General features: G+C 48.7%; 8 protein-coding genes across 8 annotated transcripts; 4 read left to right on the plus strand and 4 right to left on the minus strand.

Annotated features, from left to right (window-relative positions):
• Nucleotides 1-70: 70 nt before the first annotated feature.
• N7457_008595 (zinc-binding alcohol dehydrogenase family protein) lies at nt 71-1,165 on the minus strand (the record flags this gene model as incomplete). Its single annotated transcript, XM_057179638.1, has 2 exons — nt 71-771; nt 829-1,165. The coding sequence occupies 2 exons, from the start codon at nt 1,163-1,165 to the stop codon at nt 71-73; spliced, it is 1,038 nt and encodes a 345-aa protein (XP_057028024.1).
• A 185-nt stretch (nt 1,166-1,350) lies between these two features.
• On the minus strand, nt 1,351-2,793 carry N7457_008596 (LLM class flavin-dependent oxidoreductase; the record flags this gene model as incomplete). The annotated part of the gene is made up of 1 exon (XM_057179639.1): nt 1,351-2,793. The coding sequence occupies one exon, from the start codon at nt 2,791-2,793 to the stop codon at nt 1,351-1,353; it is 1,443 nt and encodes a 480-aa protein (XP_057028025.1).
• Nucleotides 2,794-3,433: 640 nt separating this feature from the next.
• N7457_008597 (sodium:solute symporter family protein) lies at nt 3,434-5,719 on the plus strand (the record flags this gene model as incomplete). Its single annotated transcript, XM_057179640.1, has 4 exons — nt 3,434-3,721; nt 3,771-4,032; nt 4,090-4,367; nt 4,421-5,719. The coding sequence occupies 4 exons, from the start codon at nt 3,434-3,436 to the stop codon at nt 5,717-5,719; spliced, it is 2,127 nt and encodes a 708-aa protein (XP_057028026.1).
• Nucleotides 5,720-6,110: 391 nt separating this feature from the next.
• On the minus strand, nt 6,111-7,604 carry N7457_008598 (FAD-binding oxidoreductase; the record flags this gene model as incomplete). The annotated part of the gene is made up of 1 exon (XM_057179641.1): nt 6,111-7,604. The coding sequence occupies one exon, from the start codon at nt 7,602-7,604 to the stop codon at nt 6,111-6,113; it is 1,494 nt and encodes a 497-aa protein (XP_057028027.1).
• A 2,303-nt stretch (nt 7,605-9,907) lies between these two features.
• On the plus strand, nt 9,908-11,362 carry N7457_008599 (uncharacterized protein; the record flags this gene model as incomplete). The annotated part of the gene is made up of 1 exon (XM_057179642.1): nt 9,908-11,362. The coding sequence occupies one exon, from the start codon at nt 9,908-9,910 to the stop codon at nt 11,360-11,362; it is 1,455 nt and encodes a 484-aa protein (XP_057028028.1).
• An 866-nt stretch (nt 11,363-12,228) lies between these two features.
• On the plus strand, nt 12,229-13,934 carry N7457_008600 (uncharacterized protein; the record flags this gene model as incomplete). The annotated part of the gene is made up of 3 exons (XM_057179643.1): nt 12,229-12,440; nt 12,499-13,467; nt 13,523-13,934. 3 exons carry the CDS (start codon nt 12,229-12,231, stop codon nt 13,932-13,934), a joined length of 1,593 nt encoding a protein of 530 aa, XP_057028029.1.
• A 567-nt stretch (nt 13,935-14,501) lies between these two features.
• On the plus strand, nt 14,502-16,397 carry N7457_008601 (uncharacterized protein; the record flags this gene model as incomplete). Its single annotated transcript, XM_057179644.1, has 3 exons — nt 14,502-15,332; nt 15,459-15,748; nt 15,803-16,397. The coding sequence occupies 3 exons, from the start codon at nt 14,502-14,504 to the stop codon at nt 16,395-16,397; spliced, it is 1,716 nt and encodes a 571-aa protein (XP_057028030.1).
• A 131-nt stretch (nt 16,398-16,528) lies between these two features.
• On the minus strand, nt 16,529-16,976 carry N7457_008602 (cupin domain-containing protein; the record flags this gene model as incomplete). Its single annotated transcript, XM_057179645.1, has 2 exons — nt 16,529-16,898; nt 16,951-16,976. 2 exons carry the CDS (start codon nt 16,974-16,976, stop codon nt 16,529-16,531), a joined length of 396 nt encoding a protein of 131 aa, XP_057028031.1.
• Nucleotides 16,977-17,234: the final 258 nt, after the last annotated feature.

Here is a 17,234-nt window from a genome sequence, read left to right on the forward strand (position 1 = left end):
TCAATTTTCATAATATTCATACAGTATGAAGTAGAGTGAGGGAGCTATTCTAGTGTCTCAGATACTATCACTATTGCTGGACTCCCTCGGTCTCGGCAATTCTAAGCACATATTTCACTGCGGATGCTTTGCCAGCCGCCAGATCCTTCAATGCACTCTCAATGCCTCCCAGACCACCCTTTCGCAATTCATGTGGGTGACCTGAGAACCAACCCTGTGCAAGGCCACGGCCGATAAATTGGAAGATCGCAGCTCCAAATTCCTTGTCGCCGAGGGTTTGACCCTCAGCAGGAGGCGCGTGCACACTGCCAACCATGATCTGACGAATTTCAATGTCTTCGTACGCCTCATCCACGGTTGCAGGCAGAACGACAGCAATCTTTCCCGGTGTATCGAGAGCAGCACTGATATTAACATAGCTTCCCTTCTCGGAGACAGCATCGTAGGCGTGGTGAACGGGGATGCCGTTAGCAGCGTTTCTGATACCAGAGCGAATGGCCTCGTCGCCTTCACGGTAATCGATGATCGTATCACCCTTTTCTCTGCTGATCAGAGTCTCAACAAAGGGAGCGCCTTTACCGGCCACGGCAATGATAGGGTGAATGTTGGATAGCTGAGCAAGTTTGATCGCGAAAGCACCAACTGCTGAGGCGGCACCGTATACCACCAGTGGGGTAGGCTTATTGGCAGGACTCCAGGGTAGAGGCAGTTTCAGCTCTTGGTACAAGCCCAACGCAGCAGTCATCGCAGCGAGGGGGACAGTTGCAGCCTCTGGTGGGTTCTTTTGTTAGTCTCGTTATAGTGCAAGATCGCTGGACTGGGACATACCTTCAAAGCTGGTCTTCTCGGTGAGATGGAATGTTGAGTGTTCCCAGGCAATGGCATACTCGCCGTAACTTCCATGCGGACTGAACATCTCATGGAACGCGGCGACCTTGTCTCCCTTACGGAAGCCGTGGACTCCCTCTCCCACTGCCTCGACATAGCCGGCGATGTCGTCACCCTGGTTGATCGCGATTTCTGGTTTCCATTTGGGGAGTTTCCAGTCCTTTGGGTTTGTACCTGACACCACAACCCGGATGAGAACCTGGCCGGGTTGAGGAGTGGGGATGTCCACGTCGCGGATGGTGACCGTGGTGGTGTGGTCAACAATGGCTTCTTTCATGTTTAAACGTAGGGATTGGTGTAAGATAGAATGAGATAATGCAGAAGGTGAGACCTTGAGACCTATTTAAAAGGATCATATGTTGATTTGTAATATCTTGAGGGGATCCACGACTAAGCAAAAAATGAAGTCATCCGCAGTGGGGCCCGACGATGTCAACGATCAAGAGTTGGCTCTATACCTCCTTACAATGCAGTCTGGTATTTGGGGATCGTCTCGCCAGCACGCCACTTGTACTGACTTCCAGGATGATCCTCGGGCAATCGCTGCGTTCCAATAAATACTTCACGGGCTGTAGCACCCTCCTTCTCAACTTCTTGCCGGAACCGTCCTCTCCGTCGCAGTTCCGGCAGTAAGAACTCGATGATATCTTCAAAGGTTCCAGGATTCACAATATGGGCTAAGTTAAACCCATCCACGTCAGATATTTCAATCCATCTTTCCAACTCATCTGCAACTGTCGTGGGACTGCCAACAATCTTGGCTTGAAGTCCACCGACACTGAGATACTCCACAATTCTTCGCTTGGTCCATGGCAGATTATCACTCCCGGGCACAGTCTCAGACAACCTTTTAAATATGCCCTGGACCTTTGGAGAGTCGCTGAATCGGAAGTCTTGATCATCAGGGTAACTTGACAGATCGACTCCAGTCCATCCACCAAACAAAGCCAAGCAACCTTCCTCATCCGCATATTGAAGATAATCCTCGCGCTTTGCCTTTGCCTCCTCATCAGTTGCGGCAACGATCACATTGATCCCAACAATGACTTTAATGTGATTGGGATCGCGACCATGCTGTTTGGCAATATTCCGTATATTGTCCACAGTCAAGCGCGTGGCCTCGGGAGTTTGTCCGCCGACGAAGATTGCTTCTCCATGCTTCCCACCAAACTGATTTCCAGCCTCTGACACACCGGCTTGGAAGAGAAATGGAGTGCGCTGTGGAGATGGCTCGCAGAAATGCGGCCCAGGGACATCAAAATATTTCCCTTTGTGGTTGATCTCTCGCACAGCATCAGTAGCAATATATGTTCCGAGTTGTCGGTCAGCCAGCACGGCGTCGTCTCGGAAACTCCCTTCCCAGAGCTTGTAAAGCACCTCGAGGTACTCATGTGCGATCGCATATCGCTCATCGTGGGGAATTTGCTCTTTCAACCCATAGTTCCGCGCGGCACTATCCAGATACGAGGTGACAATATTCCACGCCACCCGACCTTGGCTGAGATGGTCCACGGTAGACAGTCGGCGCGCGAATGAGTATGGTGGCTCGTATGTTAAACTGGCAGTGACGCCGAAAATGAGATTCTTCGTAGCTGCAGCCATCGACGGGACAAGATACAAAGGATCGTTGACGGGGAATTGAGCGCCTGATGCCAATGCCGGCACCACATTAGCAGGGCCTTTGTACACGTCGTATGCACCTAGGGTGTCTGCAATGAACATGGCATGAAAACCTGCTTGGTCGAGCAGTTGGGCGAGATCGGTCCAGAATGACAGTGTGTTGTACTGATCGGTCTTGTTTCTGGGGTGTCTCCATTGCCCGGGTGCCAAATGGCCGGGAGTGTTCATCACGAACGCATTGAGAATGATTTGTTTTTTGCTGGGAGTGGGTAGTGTTTCACTCATTTTGAAGGAATATTTTTTATCTGACTTGGTGAGTTTAGAGAGACACTGATGGCCAGGGGAAGCGCCACTTTGTATAGTCCGAACTATACGCCAAGCCTGTCATCGCCAGGTCCCCGAAGCTTGCCCAGTTATCAAACTCCTATTCGAACCCCATTTCGTTATTTGGATGGAATATGTTGAATGCTCTCTATCGGCCGACATATGGAACCCCTGTCGGTGTATGGAGCGCAACGACTTTTAGTTGTTCGCGATTGCACATCTTTTTCTCGCAATTTGGCAACGAGGGCACGCCATACCAACCATCATCCCCACCATGTTCACATATTATTCGCACTTCGTGTTTTTTCGCACTTTTAGCTTCATTTCGAGGTCAAAGAGCGTTCAATTACTAGGCCCTTGAGGATGCCTGGACCCCAATTGTCCCGCATAACGCAATTGAGGACATGGACGACGTGAGAGATGTCCACCGCATGGCGACTGTAATTGTTGCGCAATTCGTCAGAAAACAGCCATTGGCTGGAGCTCCACGATGAGAAGGCTCGGCATTCAAGATTTGATAGACCCTCCAAGCAATAAATATCTCTCGGCCTGCACATGTTAGACTTGGCTTTGGACTTGGCTCTACTTTGCCCAGCCAGACATGTCGAACTCCATAGATACAGCCAAATTGGCCTTGATCCCGCAGGGGGCGGCCTATGGTCTGCTAATCGGCCTCAGTGTCGTGTTCTGCGGTGTGATCTTAATCGCCGTCAAAATCCAAAAAGCGTATCTGGCCGAGGATTCTGGAAAGTCGGAAATGTTCATGGTCGCCAATCGCTCGGTAGGAAAAGGCTTATGTGCATCTGCAGTCTTCAGCTCCTGGATGTGGATCAATGAGACGGTGTTGTGTGCGTCTATGACATACAAGTATGGTCTGGCTGTGGGTCTGGTATGTGTTCTTGTATCCTTCCACCTGTACACAACTGACAAAGAATTAGTGGTGGGGATCTGGTCTATGCTTCCAAATTGCTTTGATGGCCGCACTGGGCGTGATGGCCAAGATTCGAGTTCCGTATGCGCATACATCACTTGAAGTGGTGCGCATGCGCTATGGCAAGATTGGACATATCGTGTTTATCTTGCTCAATCTGGTCAACAATGTCTTTGGTTGCGCTTCTATGATCATGACAGGTTCACAGCTTATCCATGGGGTTTCTGGCATGCATTATGTTGCAGCGACTGTCCTGGTTCCGTTAGGAGGTCAGTCTCCTTCGGATGATTATTGAGGAAGAGGAAGCTAACCTCACTTCTCTGCAGTGGTGCTATATACAGCTGTGGGTGGTCTAAAGGCCACGTTCCTAACGGACTTCCTGCACACAGCTATTGCACTCATTCTTATCATCTACTTCACGATCGCCGTTTTGACAAACTCGGCTATTGGTGGACTTGGGGGTTTGTGGGAGAAGGTTATGGCAACAGCTGGAGATAATTACGTTCCTGGAAACTATGAAGGTTCGCTTCTCACATTCAAGTCCAAGGATGCAATTATTTGGGGGTTGATTCTCAAGTTTGGAAATCTGGCACTCGTCGTTATGGTAAGTTCATTCCCCACCGTGATTTAATTGGAGAGCTAACATATCATCGACAGGACACCGCGTTTTGGCAAAAGAGCTTCGCGACAGAGGTGAACGCAACAGTGCCCGGGTATAACATCGCCGCGTTGGCCGTCTTCGGTATCCCCTGGGGCCTGGGCACTGTCATCGGTTTGGCAACAAGGGCAATCCACGACACACCTATTTTCCCAACCTATCCTGGTGTACTCACTGCCACCGAAGTGAGTTCGGGCATGGTGATGCCGTACACCATCAAAGCGCTCATCGGAGACAAAGGAATCATTGGATTCTTCATCCTCCTGTTCATGGCTGTCACAAGCACCGTGTCCTCATCGATGATTGCCGTCAGCAGTATTCTTTCTTATGACATCTACAAGACGTACTTCAACCCGAAGGTCACAGACCAGCAACTTGTGCGCGTGAGCCACATGACCGTAGTGATCCACGGTGTTTTCATCACCGGCATTTCGATCGCTCTGAATTATGGAGGAGCAAACATGACATGGATCGGTTATCTGAGACCGATTATCTCATGTCCCGGAATTATCCCCATGATTCTGACTCTGTTCTGGTCTCGGCAGACCCGACTAGCTGCAATTGTCGCTCCCATACTTGGCTTCTTCTCGGGTCTCGCTGTCTGGTTAGCCACGACTCACTCAATGTATGGCACTATCAACATCACAACAACCACAAACAACTATCCAGCACTATATGCTGCCATTGCATCCTTCTTCTCACCCGCCCTTTACTCTGTTGTGCTGTCACTCTACAAACCTTATAAGTTTGACTGGAGAGTCTTCCTGCGAATCGAGCTAGCAGATAGCGCAGAAATCCAAGCGTCAGACACAAGCACACTCAATGAGAGCAGCGAGGAAGATCATGGAAGCGAATCGAAGAATGCAGCCGCAACTGTGACGCCCATTTCCGACAGTCAACCAGAAAGCATCAACAATGATCCTGAGCGGATTGGCGGCATCAGCGAAAAAGCCCAGATAAAGTCAACCTCCCAGTCTTCTCCTAGTGAGATCAGCCTTGATCAATTCCAGCATCCATTCGATGAGGCGACATTGAAAGAGTTGTATAGATGGCTCAAAATTGCTTGGTACATGTTCGGGACCATTGTGCTGGTCACATTTGTTGCTTGGCCGCTTCCACTCTACCGCGACTATATTTTCACAAAATCTTTCTTCGCGGGGTGGGTTGTTGTCGCTATCATCTGGCAGTTCGCTGCATTTGGTGCAGTGGTTATCTTCCCGCTTTATGATGGGTGGAATGACATTGCAATTGGCGCGAGTGGTATTTGGAAGACGCTGAAAACGTGTGTTGGGAAATGAAAAATAAATGGGACAATCTGGATGATAGAGAGTGAGAAACCCTAGTAAATAAATATGGATTTTGATATAGAGCGGGGACCGGATTGGGACACTCACAGCTTGACCTCCTCAGCTGTTCAAATACGATATTCCATTTTCTTTTTTTCTTTTTTCAAAATCATGGAATGCTCTAATCTACTAAGCCTGCACCCGATACAATAGTTTAAGATTTGACCATTTATCACTCCTGCCATATCATGAGCTTGTTTACGCTCAAAGATTGTTCACGTGCACTATAGTTCGATTGGTATAAATCACTTTGGATAAGATTCCAAACCCCAACATTGTTACTAATGACATTAATTCTCCTCGCGGATAATGACATATATTACTATAGACATAGATTCCAGATCTAGTCAAATGACCAACCACCAGTCTTGTCAGCAAAGAAATTATCCGGATCATACTTCTTCTTGATCTCCTGCAACTTTGCATAGGTTGAAAAGGTTGACAAAGGCTTTTGATCAAAGGCTGCATCGTTGATGAATAGCGGAAGACCTTCAGCATCGGTGGTAGACTTTACCATATCTCGGAAGCTGGATTGAATGGCATCAACATCAGGTTGACTCATCCCCGGCAGCGTGGTGAGCAGATAGTTCAACCAAAACCATGGACCATCTGGCATGTCCATCGCGTTCCCACCTTGAGCCTTGCTGGCATCCGTCAAGGACTTGGGTACGGGTTGATAATCAAGCGATAGGAGGAAGTATTTGCCCTTGTTTTTCTCGGCCCAATTGCGCCAGATGTCAAGGGCACGCTTGCACTCATCGTTATCGGCACGGTGAACTCCAACTCGGAAGTGGTTTCCTCCCCGTGAAATCTCGGTGGAAATGGGGATTGGCATGTCGGCTATCTCCGCATAGGTCTTGATTCCAGTGGTGTCGAGGAGAGAAGAAATGCTGGTGAAGTTCTTGAACGCGTCACCTGGATCGGGGCCGTCATAGACCAGGAACATGATGATGGCCTCGTCTAGATTCAGGTTTCCATTAGGGGTAGGTAGCTTCTCATAGGTGCCGATGATGCTAGCTTTAGGATCGGTGTTGTATCGAATGAAATCACTAATAGCCTCGATAACAGTGTCTTTCTGAGGAAACGCGTAGATAAGATTCCCAGCGAAGAACTCGCCAATTGGGCGACTCTGCACGGTGTACTTTGTGACTACACCATAGGCATTGCCTCCACCGCCACGCGATGCAAAGAACAGATCGGGATTTGAAGTGTTGGATGCCGTCACAATTTGGCCATCTGGAAGAACAATTTCCAGCTCTCGGAAGGAATCGCACGCCATGCCGTATTGCGGCGACAGATAGCTCATACCGCCACCAAGCGCTAGGCCGGTTCCCACTCCGGAGAGTCGGGCGCCCACCACGGTGCGATTGTATTGCTCGAAATACTCGTAGATGTCACCGAAGACACCACCTGGCTCGTATGTAGCCAGGGTTGTCTCCGGGTCATAGGACTTCTTGTTGAGCTTGGTCAAGTCAATGAGCACACCCTTGTCGGTTGAGGAGAAGAACTTGTTGGGGTTATGCCCTCCTCCTTTGATCGCGAAGCGGCTGTCGGCTGCTCGAACGGCTTGCAGCACCACGGAGACATCCTTTGAGGACTCAGGATAAATGATGCAAGAAGGTTTATATTTGCCCTGAGGGGTGCTCCAGTACTCGGTGCTAGTGATGTACTTCAGACTCAACTTCCTGGTGACAACTTTCGAGGACCCCAGTTGGGTTGTGATGTTGGAACAGGCGGATGGACCAGGCTCACTGGCATATGAACCAATGGGCCCGAAAATGCCTGCCAATGTCAATGCCAAAGGTAGCATGTTGGCTGTGTCACAGCGCCAAAACATTGTCAAAGACCGAGCAATTGAGTCGATGGCCCTGGAAATCCCCTTGAAAACAAGAACCTGAGGACATTCTTATAGTTCGCTTTATCTATCAGAGAAAGCGGCCTCGGCATCTCTATACGACGGAAATACGATATCCGGGGGAAATACGACGGACTTCGGCCACCAGGCCAAAAGGGACCAAGACAGCGATGATCCTCATCTTTCTGGGATGTCGATCACCGACCTTCTCTGCATCATGAGCACGTTCAGGAAGCGGGGAAATGTCTAAAGACACAAAATATGCCGTACATCCTTCGTACTTCGTACGCCAAATAACCTAGTGGAGCTGAACTGCCAAAGGCGAGAAAACCGGTTCAGAAAGGCGATCGCGAAGCTTGTGAAAGCGAATTTTGCGCAAATAAAACCACATTCCAACCCCTATCTCGATCTCGGCCGGCTACGGCGCAACCCACAGTAAGAAAATCTGCTATGAGGCGCGGATGACTATAATTCTCGCGTTGAGGAGATGATGTAAAAATAGGGCAACAGCTTGGCTTCAGAAAATGCGTGTCACTTCTCCCTTTGACAGCCACCCGTCTTGTCAATGCCGACACTCAAGATTACTACCGGCGGGCTATACGATATAATACGAAATGACTCGCCCAACCAAGATAGACTGACTTCACGAATATACCTAAGTCACGAGTTGCGAATCAGAAAACGAGCTACAATAATAGCTGCATCAAATGAGTTAGGGCGGGGGGAAGTCAAACTCGATCCAGAAATACTTCCTCCGATGGAAACCAAAGCCACTCATCAAAAGTACAGCCGGAATGAATGAGCTATGAAGCTTGGAGAAAGTGGGTTCTCAGCAGTGGATGTCACTGTGAAACCCGGTGATCATGAAACGCTGCCATAATAATAACAACCTGAATACCTAGGCAGATGGCCCTCCCCACATGGCGGAAATTGGCAAAGCGTGGTCAAGCAAGACCCAAATGATGACCGAAACGACCGCCCCCTTACTGTACATATGCTAATCTCGTAGGTCTTTCACGAACCAACCTCTGTTTGGCCCTTGTCCTTCTAACTTCTCACATAGGATGATGTATCACAGTCCTATAATAGCTTGGTCTTTGATCGGAATTGTTGATATGCCTCCTAATACCTGATCCATCGTAGTAGATTGAGCTGATAGTTTGCTAGTTTCCAGAGACTATCAAGTTCCGTGTGTTTCCAGACCTAAGGAATTATAACTTCTTTCTTCTTATTCTGCTTCTTCCTTCGCCCATCAAGGAAAGGTTCCATCAGAAATGTCCATGCTTCTTGCTCATAGCATGGCAGCGACACATATCTCAGGGTCGATACTGTCGATTATGCCAGATTTGTTCACTGCTTGGTGCTCGGACAGAGGTCTGCTTTAGGTTATGTCGGCGTGGTGATTGTGATTAGATCTACGAGGTAGGGCTGAAAAGGGAGAGGAGGGAGAGAGTTGTCTTGGAAAGGAAGCGAACTCCCGAACTATCTAAACTAAGTCCTAAATGTGACCATGTTGGTTATGCAGGTTTTCACAGCAGAGATCGACAGGTCTGCGCAGTGACTGGGCCCTACCCCTGCTGATCCTTACATCCCCAAAATCTGATATGTATCACTTTTGGAAAAGGCAATGATGAATCAATTTGATCTGACTTAGCCAATGGCGATCCTCGCTTTCTGCCACCGATCTTCACTGGAAGCACCTCATGCCCAGCCTCCTTTGCTAAGATTAGTGGCTTGAAGAAGATATGGACATGAGAGGTATCAAACCCCATCATTGCTGAACAGACCCGACGATCGTAATAGCACATACGAATAAGAAATAACCAAGCTTTCAAACCTCTCACCTAGTGATTCATTTGTGGGGTTTCGAGAGAGGTCGCCAGGCGATAGTCCTAGAGATCTATCGCCTGAGAGAACATCTTGGCCTTCCTATCCGAGGAGACCAGGACGGTGGCTATTAAGCTGCATTCTTCTACTCCATACCATGACATGATGAAAAGGAGTCTCCACATGGAAATTCAATGTCACCTCCATAAAATGACACTGCTTGGTGAATCAAAAGGAACGAAATCGGCGGTGGAGAACATGTATGACGTCAGCACTGGCCGTGAGGTCTGTACATGCGGCGATGCCCAAACCGAATGGCAAAGCAAAAAAAGAAAAAAAAGGAAATGGCAGCCTTAACACCAAACTAGGAGGATCATAAGAACTCTAAATTCAATGGATTCCTGTATCTTGTCTCAATCCACGGGCTCTCCAATTGTGCCCATGCGTGGATTCCTCAAATGGACAACACCACAGGCACTCCCTTGTTCATTGCACAAGAGACTCTTTGCTACTATCCTATCAGTACCGTCTACAATTCGTGTCCCCGATACCTATTCTATGCCCTTCTTTTGGCTACCTGTGTGACTCGATGGACAGGATGGGTCATGAACGTGTTCCTCGGAGCTGCGGCGACATATGCTGGGACCGCAGCAATTCAGACCTTCGTCATGGTCTCTAGTCACCAGAAGCCACAAGACCCTGGGCTTGTCACTATCCCATATCTGCCTGCCAACACCAGCCTGCAAAACGACTTTTCATCCTTGATCACCGAGACCGACCATGTGATGGTCTCGCCCGCATCATTCGAGCTTGACGCAGATGCCGTTCTCGCAATTGTCGTCACTGGTTATCTTGTCTTTCTGCCCCTACAATGCTGGTCCCGAATCCTGACTCATGACCGAGCAAGGAACCTTTTGTTCTATATATGGCACGCTCTGATGCTGGCCGGTACTATTTGTGCCCTCGTATATGCGGGCAGAAAGTCGAAAACACCCCCTCAGTACATGTTTTGTTTTCCGGATCTCCCACCTTTCAGTGACACAACCAATGATGGCTGGCAAGCCTCGTGGAGGACATCCACATGGAACAATAGTGTGTGGGACACATTTTCGAACATGACGCGGTGGGGCCAATTAGGAGACATTTGCTTCAATCCCTGCTTCAATTCGAGCCAAATTTTACGACAACCGACCGCCTTGCATTCAGTCGCTGAATCAGGAGACTTTGAGGTTAAAGCTAGTCATGGATTCTTGGAAAAGGTCATCTACTCCAAACGATACATCTATAGTCTTATCACTCTGTGTCTGATCCTCAATGTACTGCTCTTGACCTATCGGTTCCTTCCCTACAGATCCCGGATCCCATCAGCACAAGTCATGGTCATCTGGAAACAAAGAAAGGCTATGTGGAGGAGTTTTAAAGAAGATTTTATTGCTGGAACGACGCCACCAATCGACCGGGATGGCAACCAACAAGACCTAACACCGACAACCAAAAGAATCAGGGTCTGGCGCCGTATAAGATTCATCTTCCATCATCAGTCTCTCAAGAAACTTCTGCATTTGCTTGTGGACGTTGCCATTCTCTTCGGCATTCTCTTTAGCATGATTGTGAGCCCATTCACTATCATTGCCTTCGTGATTTGGATAGAGATCCAAATCTATAACGATGGGCCCGAACAGGAGAGTCCAAGTCAGGTTGGTCAATGGGCGTATCCTGCCTCCATTGGTCTACTGATGATCTCAGCGGCAATCATGGAGCTCAAACATCGAATCGCGTCGTCGGCTGAGTTGGAAAAGCAGATGTCGGAGCTAAGGGAACAGCTGGAAGACTTGGAGAAATTGAAAGAAGCACGATCGGGCTCTGACTCGATCTTCCTCAGGTCCTCGGGCGACCAGTCCAAGGCCAACTAGATAACACAAATCCGTCAATAGAATAATTTGCATTCCCTAGAGAAGTGATTAACTGATTTAGCCAGCTTCCAACCATGAACAAAGCTACGTTGTACATCTCCTACCGTTCACTTCTCTTCTGTCGACGGACGCTAGCTATTACGAGTGCCAAGTCATGCCCTGTACCTAGTTTGGGCTTGTATATTCTGATTGCTTTTTTGGGACAAACATTGATCCCGGAGATGGGGAATCCCACAACGAGAGCATAACATACTGGGCGCGGATACAGTGAACAGCAATTATCGATTTGATGAGAAAATAACTGGATCTCGCTACATTCTAAACTGGGCTGCCTCGGCTGTTTAAATGCTTACGAGGACGGCTGGTGCAGGGCTAAATCCGCACTCCTTCTTCACGATCGAATGGAAGCCGACGTGGCTTTCCCTATTGGCTTTCTCGCTACGCACTGACAGGCACATGACCCCCTATTCCTGGCAGAGGAAAATGTCAGAACTCGTGTCCCTGCTGTTCTGTCAAAGCGATAGTCTAATTCTCAGAGCCGATCACTTGGCAGTCGTGCGGGGGTGCGCCTCGTCCTCAAATGGGATCAAGAAATCAGCCAGTTTCTCCTGGTCTGTCACACATCGCGGTCAATGCTTTGGAAATCCCCAATGAAGCACTCGATTTGAGAAGGGCTCCGAGCTATATGTAGGTTGGCATGGTCTCTGGCCAAATTTGGGCTTTAAGAACAGCGGTGTTCCCTGCCCTCGCCCCCTTTATAGTTCGGGCGCATATTTCTTTGTCTGCGATGCTGGAGTGGTTGTCCATAAATTCTGAACAAAGAGAGATCCCCTTTCCCTTCATCAACTCTTCAGTCTGCTTTCATTATGAAGGATAAAGAAGCCATGTCTAGCTCCAACTACCTTGAGAATGTCTCAGATCTGGATGTGCATGGGAAAAGCACCCACATACCACTCTGGCAATCAGTCAAGAAATTCCCCCGGATTGTGGGCTATTGTCTCGCATTGAGCTCGGCTATTCTACTCTACGGATATGACCTGGTCATCGTGGGAACGGTGGCTGCAATGCCCCAATTCCAGTACTTATGCCCATCCTTTCTCGAGACTATACAGTCAGTGGCGGCTAACACGCAAAAGACATGTTTTCGGACAGGAACTGGATGGTAAATACATCATCCCCTCAATGTGGCTTTCTCTTTGGAACGTGTCCAGCTGCATCGGCTTGATGTTCGGCTCTATCCTCGGTGGATACTATCAAGATCGACGTGGGCGCCGCCTCACACTCGCCATCGGCAGTTTCCTCTCTACCATCGCGGTCGCAATATGCTATATCTCCGATCTGCCCGACGGAATGGAAACTCGCCGAGGGGTGTTCTTCGCGGGGAAGCTCTTCCAGGGTATTTGTATCGGCATTCTTCTGTGCGTTACACAGACATACATGTCCGAGGTGCTCCCTGTTATCCTCCGAGGGCCGATTATTGCATTTTACCCGATCTTCACTCTTCTCGGACAACTAGTTGGCTCGATCGTGGTTTACACATCGCTTAAGCACACGGGTGCACAGTCCTATCGCATTTGCTTTGCATCGCAGTGGCCATTCTCGGTGATCCCGTTCGCTTTGGCATGGTTTCTGCCCGAGAGTCCAACCTGGCTGATGAGACAAGGGAGGATGGAAGATGCTCTGAGGGAGCAGAAAAGGCTCGATACGCCGCAAACTGACTCGCGGGCAGTGATCGACGAATTGCACGTCTCCATCCTGGCTGAAGACGAGGACAGCGCGACTCATACATATGCGGATTGTTTCAAAGGAGTGAATACTCGTCGCACATTGATTGTGGCTTTCGCCAACATTATTCCTCAGATGTTCGGATTGCAGTTACTGGCTAGTGCCTCGTACTTTATGCAGGTCGTGGGTATGAGCTCATCGAACAGCTTGATATTCTTGATTCTGGGCATTGGATTAGGCTTGATTGCGAATGTTGTCAGTCTATGGGCATTGAATGCACTAGGAAGGAGATTCCTCATTATATTAACCCTGGGTATCGTCATGGTTCTGTGGTTCGCGATGGGAATTGCGGGAATCTTCACGGGGGTTGTCACAATCTGGTAAGATCACCAGTTCACCGGAGATCCCCTAAACCCCAATCTAACTTGACTTCAGGTATTCGGCGGTCACTATGATGGTTATTGTCATGATCTCCGGTTTAGGATCCTGGCCTGCATCCCATGTAGTTGCTGCCGAAGCATCATCTCTGCAGCTTCGAGCGAAAAGCCAGGGTATTGGCTGGTTTACCAGCGGTATTGGCACCGCAGTGTTTGCCATCATTTTACCTTATATCTACAACTCCGACAAAGGAAATCTCAAGGCAAAGACAGGTTTTGTCATGGCAGGATTCGCTGCCGTTGCCCTCGTTGCAGTGTGGTTGACTATTCCAGAGATGAAAGGTCGGACGGCAATGGAGATTGATCGCATGTTTGCCTTGAAGTTACGAACTCGGGCATTCAAAGGTTGGCATGGTGATGCAACTCCGACGAGTGAGACAGAAGAAAATTGTTCACCTTCGAAAGCATGAGTGTGTATCAATGGATTTACCAGCGATGTGATGTTGGCAAAACAGTTCTGAGCGCCCGAGATTCGCGAGATATATATCGTTATCTCAAAGCGCGATTTTTGGAATTCCTATCTAATTTGAATTGAATCAATATAACCAATGCTTCATCTAACCAGTCTTACCATCTAGCTGCGTCACTATTGACTAGAACCGCGGCCCGCGGGCATCGACAGTACTTCCAAGCTTACATTCATGTAGGTATCTCTTTCATGTGATGCTGACCGCAAGTACTTCGGTTACATGACAGACATTCCTGCAGTGTTTGAGTAATGAAGGATATTAATGGAAACTGGGCGGAAAGGTTCGACGCAAACAGAGCATTATCCTCCCCTCGTAGGTGTCGTATTTGCGGGTCTGAAGGAGTGTCTCAGTCCCTCTCGGTAGTCCCCCGGGCTGTGACGGGAACTGACTAATCTGATGCCGAGCCCGGTGGAGCGGGGCCCTGCGCCGGGCTCCGGGGCCAGTGGAACACCGGGCCTGGGCATGCTCTTGGCTTTCTTTTCCCTCCATATCAGATCTTCAACGGCCATGTCAGACACCCCAGCGGACACACCCACGAGCCGCAAAACACGAAATTCCCTTTCGTGCACGCAATGTCGGTACAAGCATGTTCGCTGCGACGGCCATAGGCCAGTTTGCTCGCGCTGCGCCACAAACGCAATACAATGTGTTTACGCGGCATCACGGCGGCGCGGAAATCCTAAAGCAAAGAGAATCCTGCTGTCGCCTACAACAACCGTTAATGCAAGCTCGCTCCATTCCTCACTACCAACATCTACTACCTCATCAGCCTCGTCTATCACCATTAGCCGAGATGTTGATCCATCTTCCAATTCGGCTTCCCAATTTCTCAATTTGTATTACGAGTTCTTTCATGCGGCCCATCCTTGCATCTTGCCACTTCAAGTTCTGAAAGATCGTCTCACGGAAACGCAATTGCAACCTCTTATTCAAGTAATATGTTATGTCGGATCTGTCTTTGATAATTCCCATCCGCAACTATCCGAATCATTGGCCCAGCAAGCCCATGAGTCCGTGGCCGAGATTCGGGCACAAACACGGCGCCTCAACCCTTTCGATGTACAAGCCCTACTGCTTTATTCTATTGCTATCTACTGGTGCAACAAGACCCAGAATGGCGTTGAGCTTCTTGACGAAGCCATTCGTATGGCGGTCGCCCTTGGCATGAACAAAAAGGAGTTTGCTCAAACATACGGGGAAGCTGATCCTGTTGTTGAAGAGAGTTGGCGGCGTACTTGGTGGGTGATCTATATCACCGACGCTCACATTGCAGGTATGAAACTTGAGCCTGAGTTTGGTCTGGGCTATATCGCTGATTATTATAGGATCAACGCATATGTACCCATTTCGAACAAGTGGCATTGAAATTACCACTGATCTTCCTTGCGAAGAAGAGCAGTATGAGAGAGGGTAAGGTAGTTGTGATGTTCAAATTTCAATATCTCAAGTTGACCTTTTAATTAGACAATCCCGTCTCCAAAGTCACTGGATGATTATGAGAACAGGGAATTCCTTGGTGAAGATGAGACAGAATTCTCATCTTATGCGCAGCTTATTGGCTTGACTGTCGGAATCGATCGAGCCTTGGCCCCAGGAAACACGACTGATTATCACCTCTACGCTAGAATGGCTGCCAACTCCGATACTAGTATCTTGGCATGGTTCTCCCTCCTTCCTCCGGGGAAGAGGCAGTTGGTTCGTCCAGACGGATCATTTGATGAAGTCATGTTCAAAGCCCTCTTTATTATGCACACGTAAGAGCTACAAAACTCTTGGTTTTTCAGCCTTTCTTTCTGACACACTTCCAGATATACTGTCGAGATCCATCGGCCGCTGTCGGGCTTGACTCACAGCGCAATCGAGTCCGTCTCACGCTGTGCTCCATTAGCCCCTTCGGACCAACTCAACTGTAACAACGCACATGAACGCGATCTGCATACTGCCAGATGCACGCAAGCCATCAATAGCATCGATGAGCTATTGACCCTGCCGACTGATATGAATATGCATTCGCCATTTATCATTTGCATGATAGCTAATGTGACCATTGCTCATTTATCGGCTTGCAGATTCATATTTTCTGGGGATCGACGAGCCGCAAGTCGTGAGAAAATTCGTCTGACTATGGGTACCTTGAAGCGTCTGAGCGAGCACTGGACTCTGGGCAAACGAACGTATCGTGAGATAGGTACCATCGCGCGAGAATTATTATCATTGGCAAAGGACCCAGCGACTAGTTCGGCGACAGTTACAACCATTGATACCATTGATTTGCCTCTTTCTGATTCACAATCACTTGCATTACCGGGCTTCGACATGTTAACCGACGGCGATTTCGATTTTTCTGCCTTCTTAAATTCGGGAACTACTGGTATAACCGAAGCGCGTTCAGTTTTCTTATAATAGGATCATCGATGGCTCTCAGCTAAACAATCCTCAAAAATGTCACTTCAACAGATCTTGAACTACAGACATTGCGATTCCGCTCATGATGCAAGACCTCATGTTGTTGATTGCTTTGATTCGTGGCGATTTTATTTCAAATATTCCTGATCAATTTGGATGAGAGCCCCCATTCCATCCCTCTCGAATGCCTCAGTATCCGTGATTATGGTAGCAATGAGCGTCGCCGGCTCGGTCTTGCTAGCGTTATCGCTGATGCGATGATGACATCCCGGCGCCTCGAACCAACTTCCACCCTCTTGAATCGTTTTCATCGGCTCGTCGTTCATTTTATTTAGAAGCGTTCCTTTGAGAACATATGCGGAAACGTTTGCACCTCCATGACGATGCGGCGGAGTGGATCCGTTCGGTGGGAATTCGACACGCAGACTGACGACTGTTTTGTTCGGGATGCCGACCAGTTTGTACGAGTAGACAATCTCGAGGGATGGCATTGGGCGGCTGTATGTTGAGTTAACTTGTGATCACCTGAGCTGTATTGGTTCTTGCTCACCTTGAGTCGTAAGTTGGTTCCTCCATTGTGAAGTTCGAAGATGGATTGTGGCACGGAGTGTTCGGAAAGAAATAAGTTGTCTTGGTGAAAGGAGTCAGCGGGAAGTTCCGTGGGGATTTTATAGAGGGAAAGTGCAAACGTGTACATGCAAGCAGCTGTACGCAATATGGGCTCATATGAAATCTCCCGTATAGCCTACAGGCTTGGCGACGTCATTGTAATGGATCCATAGACGTCCGGATAGGTTATCAATAGGCTATCAACACGGAACAGCGGCAAGCCAC

This window comes from Penicillium paradoxum (assembly GCF_028828445.1).
Source record: "Penicillium paradoxum strain IBT 22861 chromosome Unknown utg000007l_segment0_segment0, whole genome shotgun sequence".
Taxonomy (NCBI): Eukaryota; Fungi; Ascomycota; class Eurotiomycetes; order Eurotiales; family Aspergillaceae; genus Penicillium; species Penicillium paradoxum.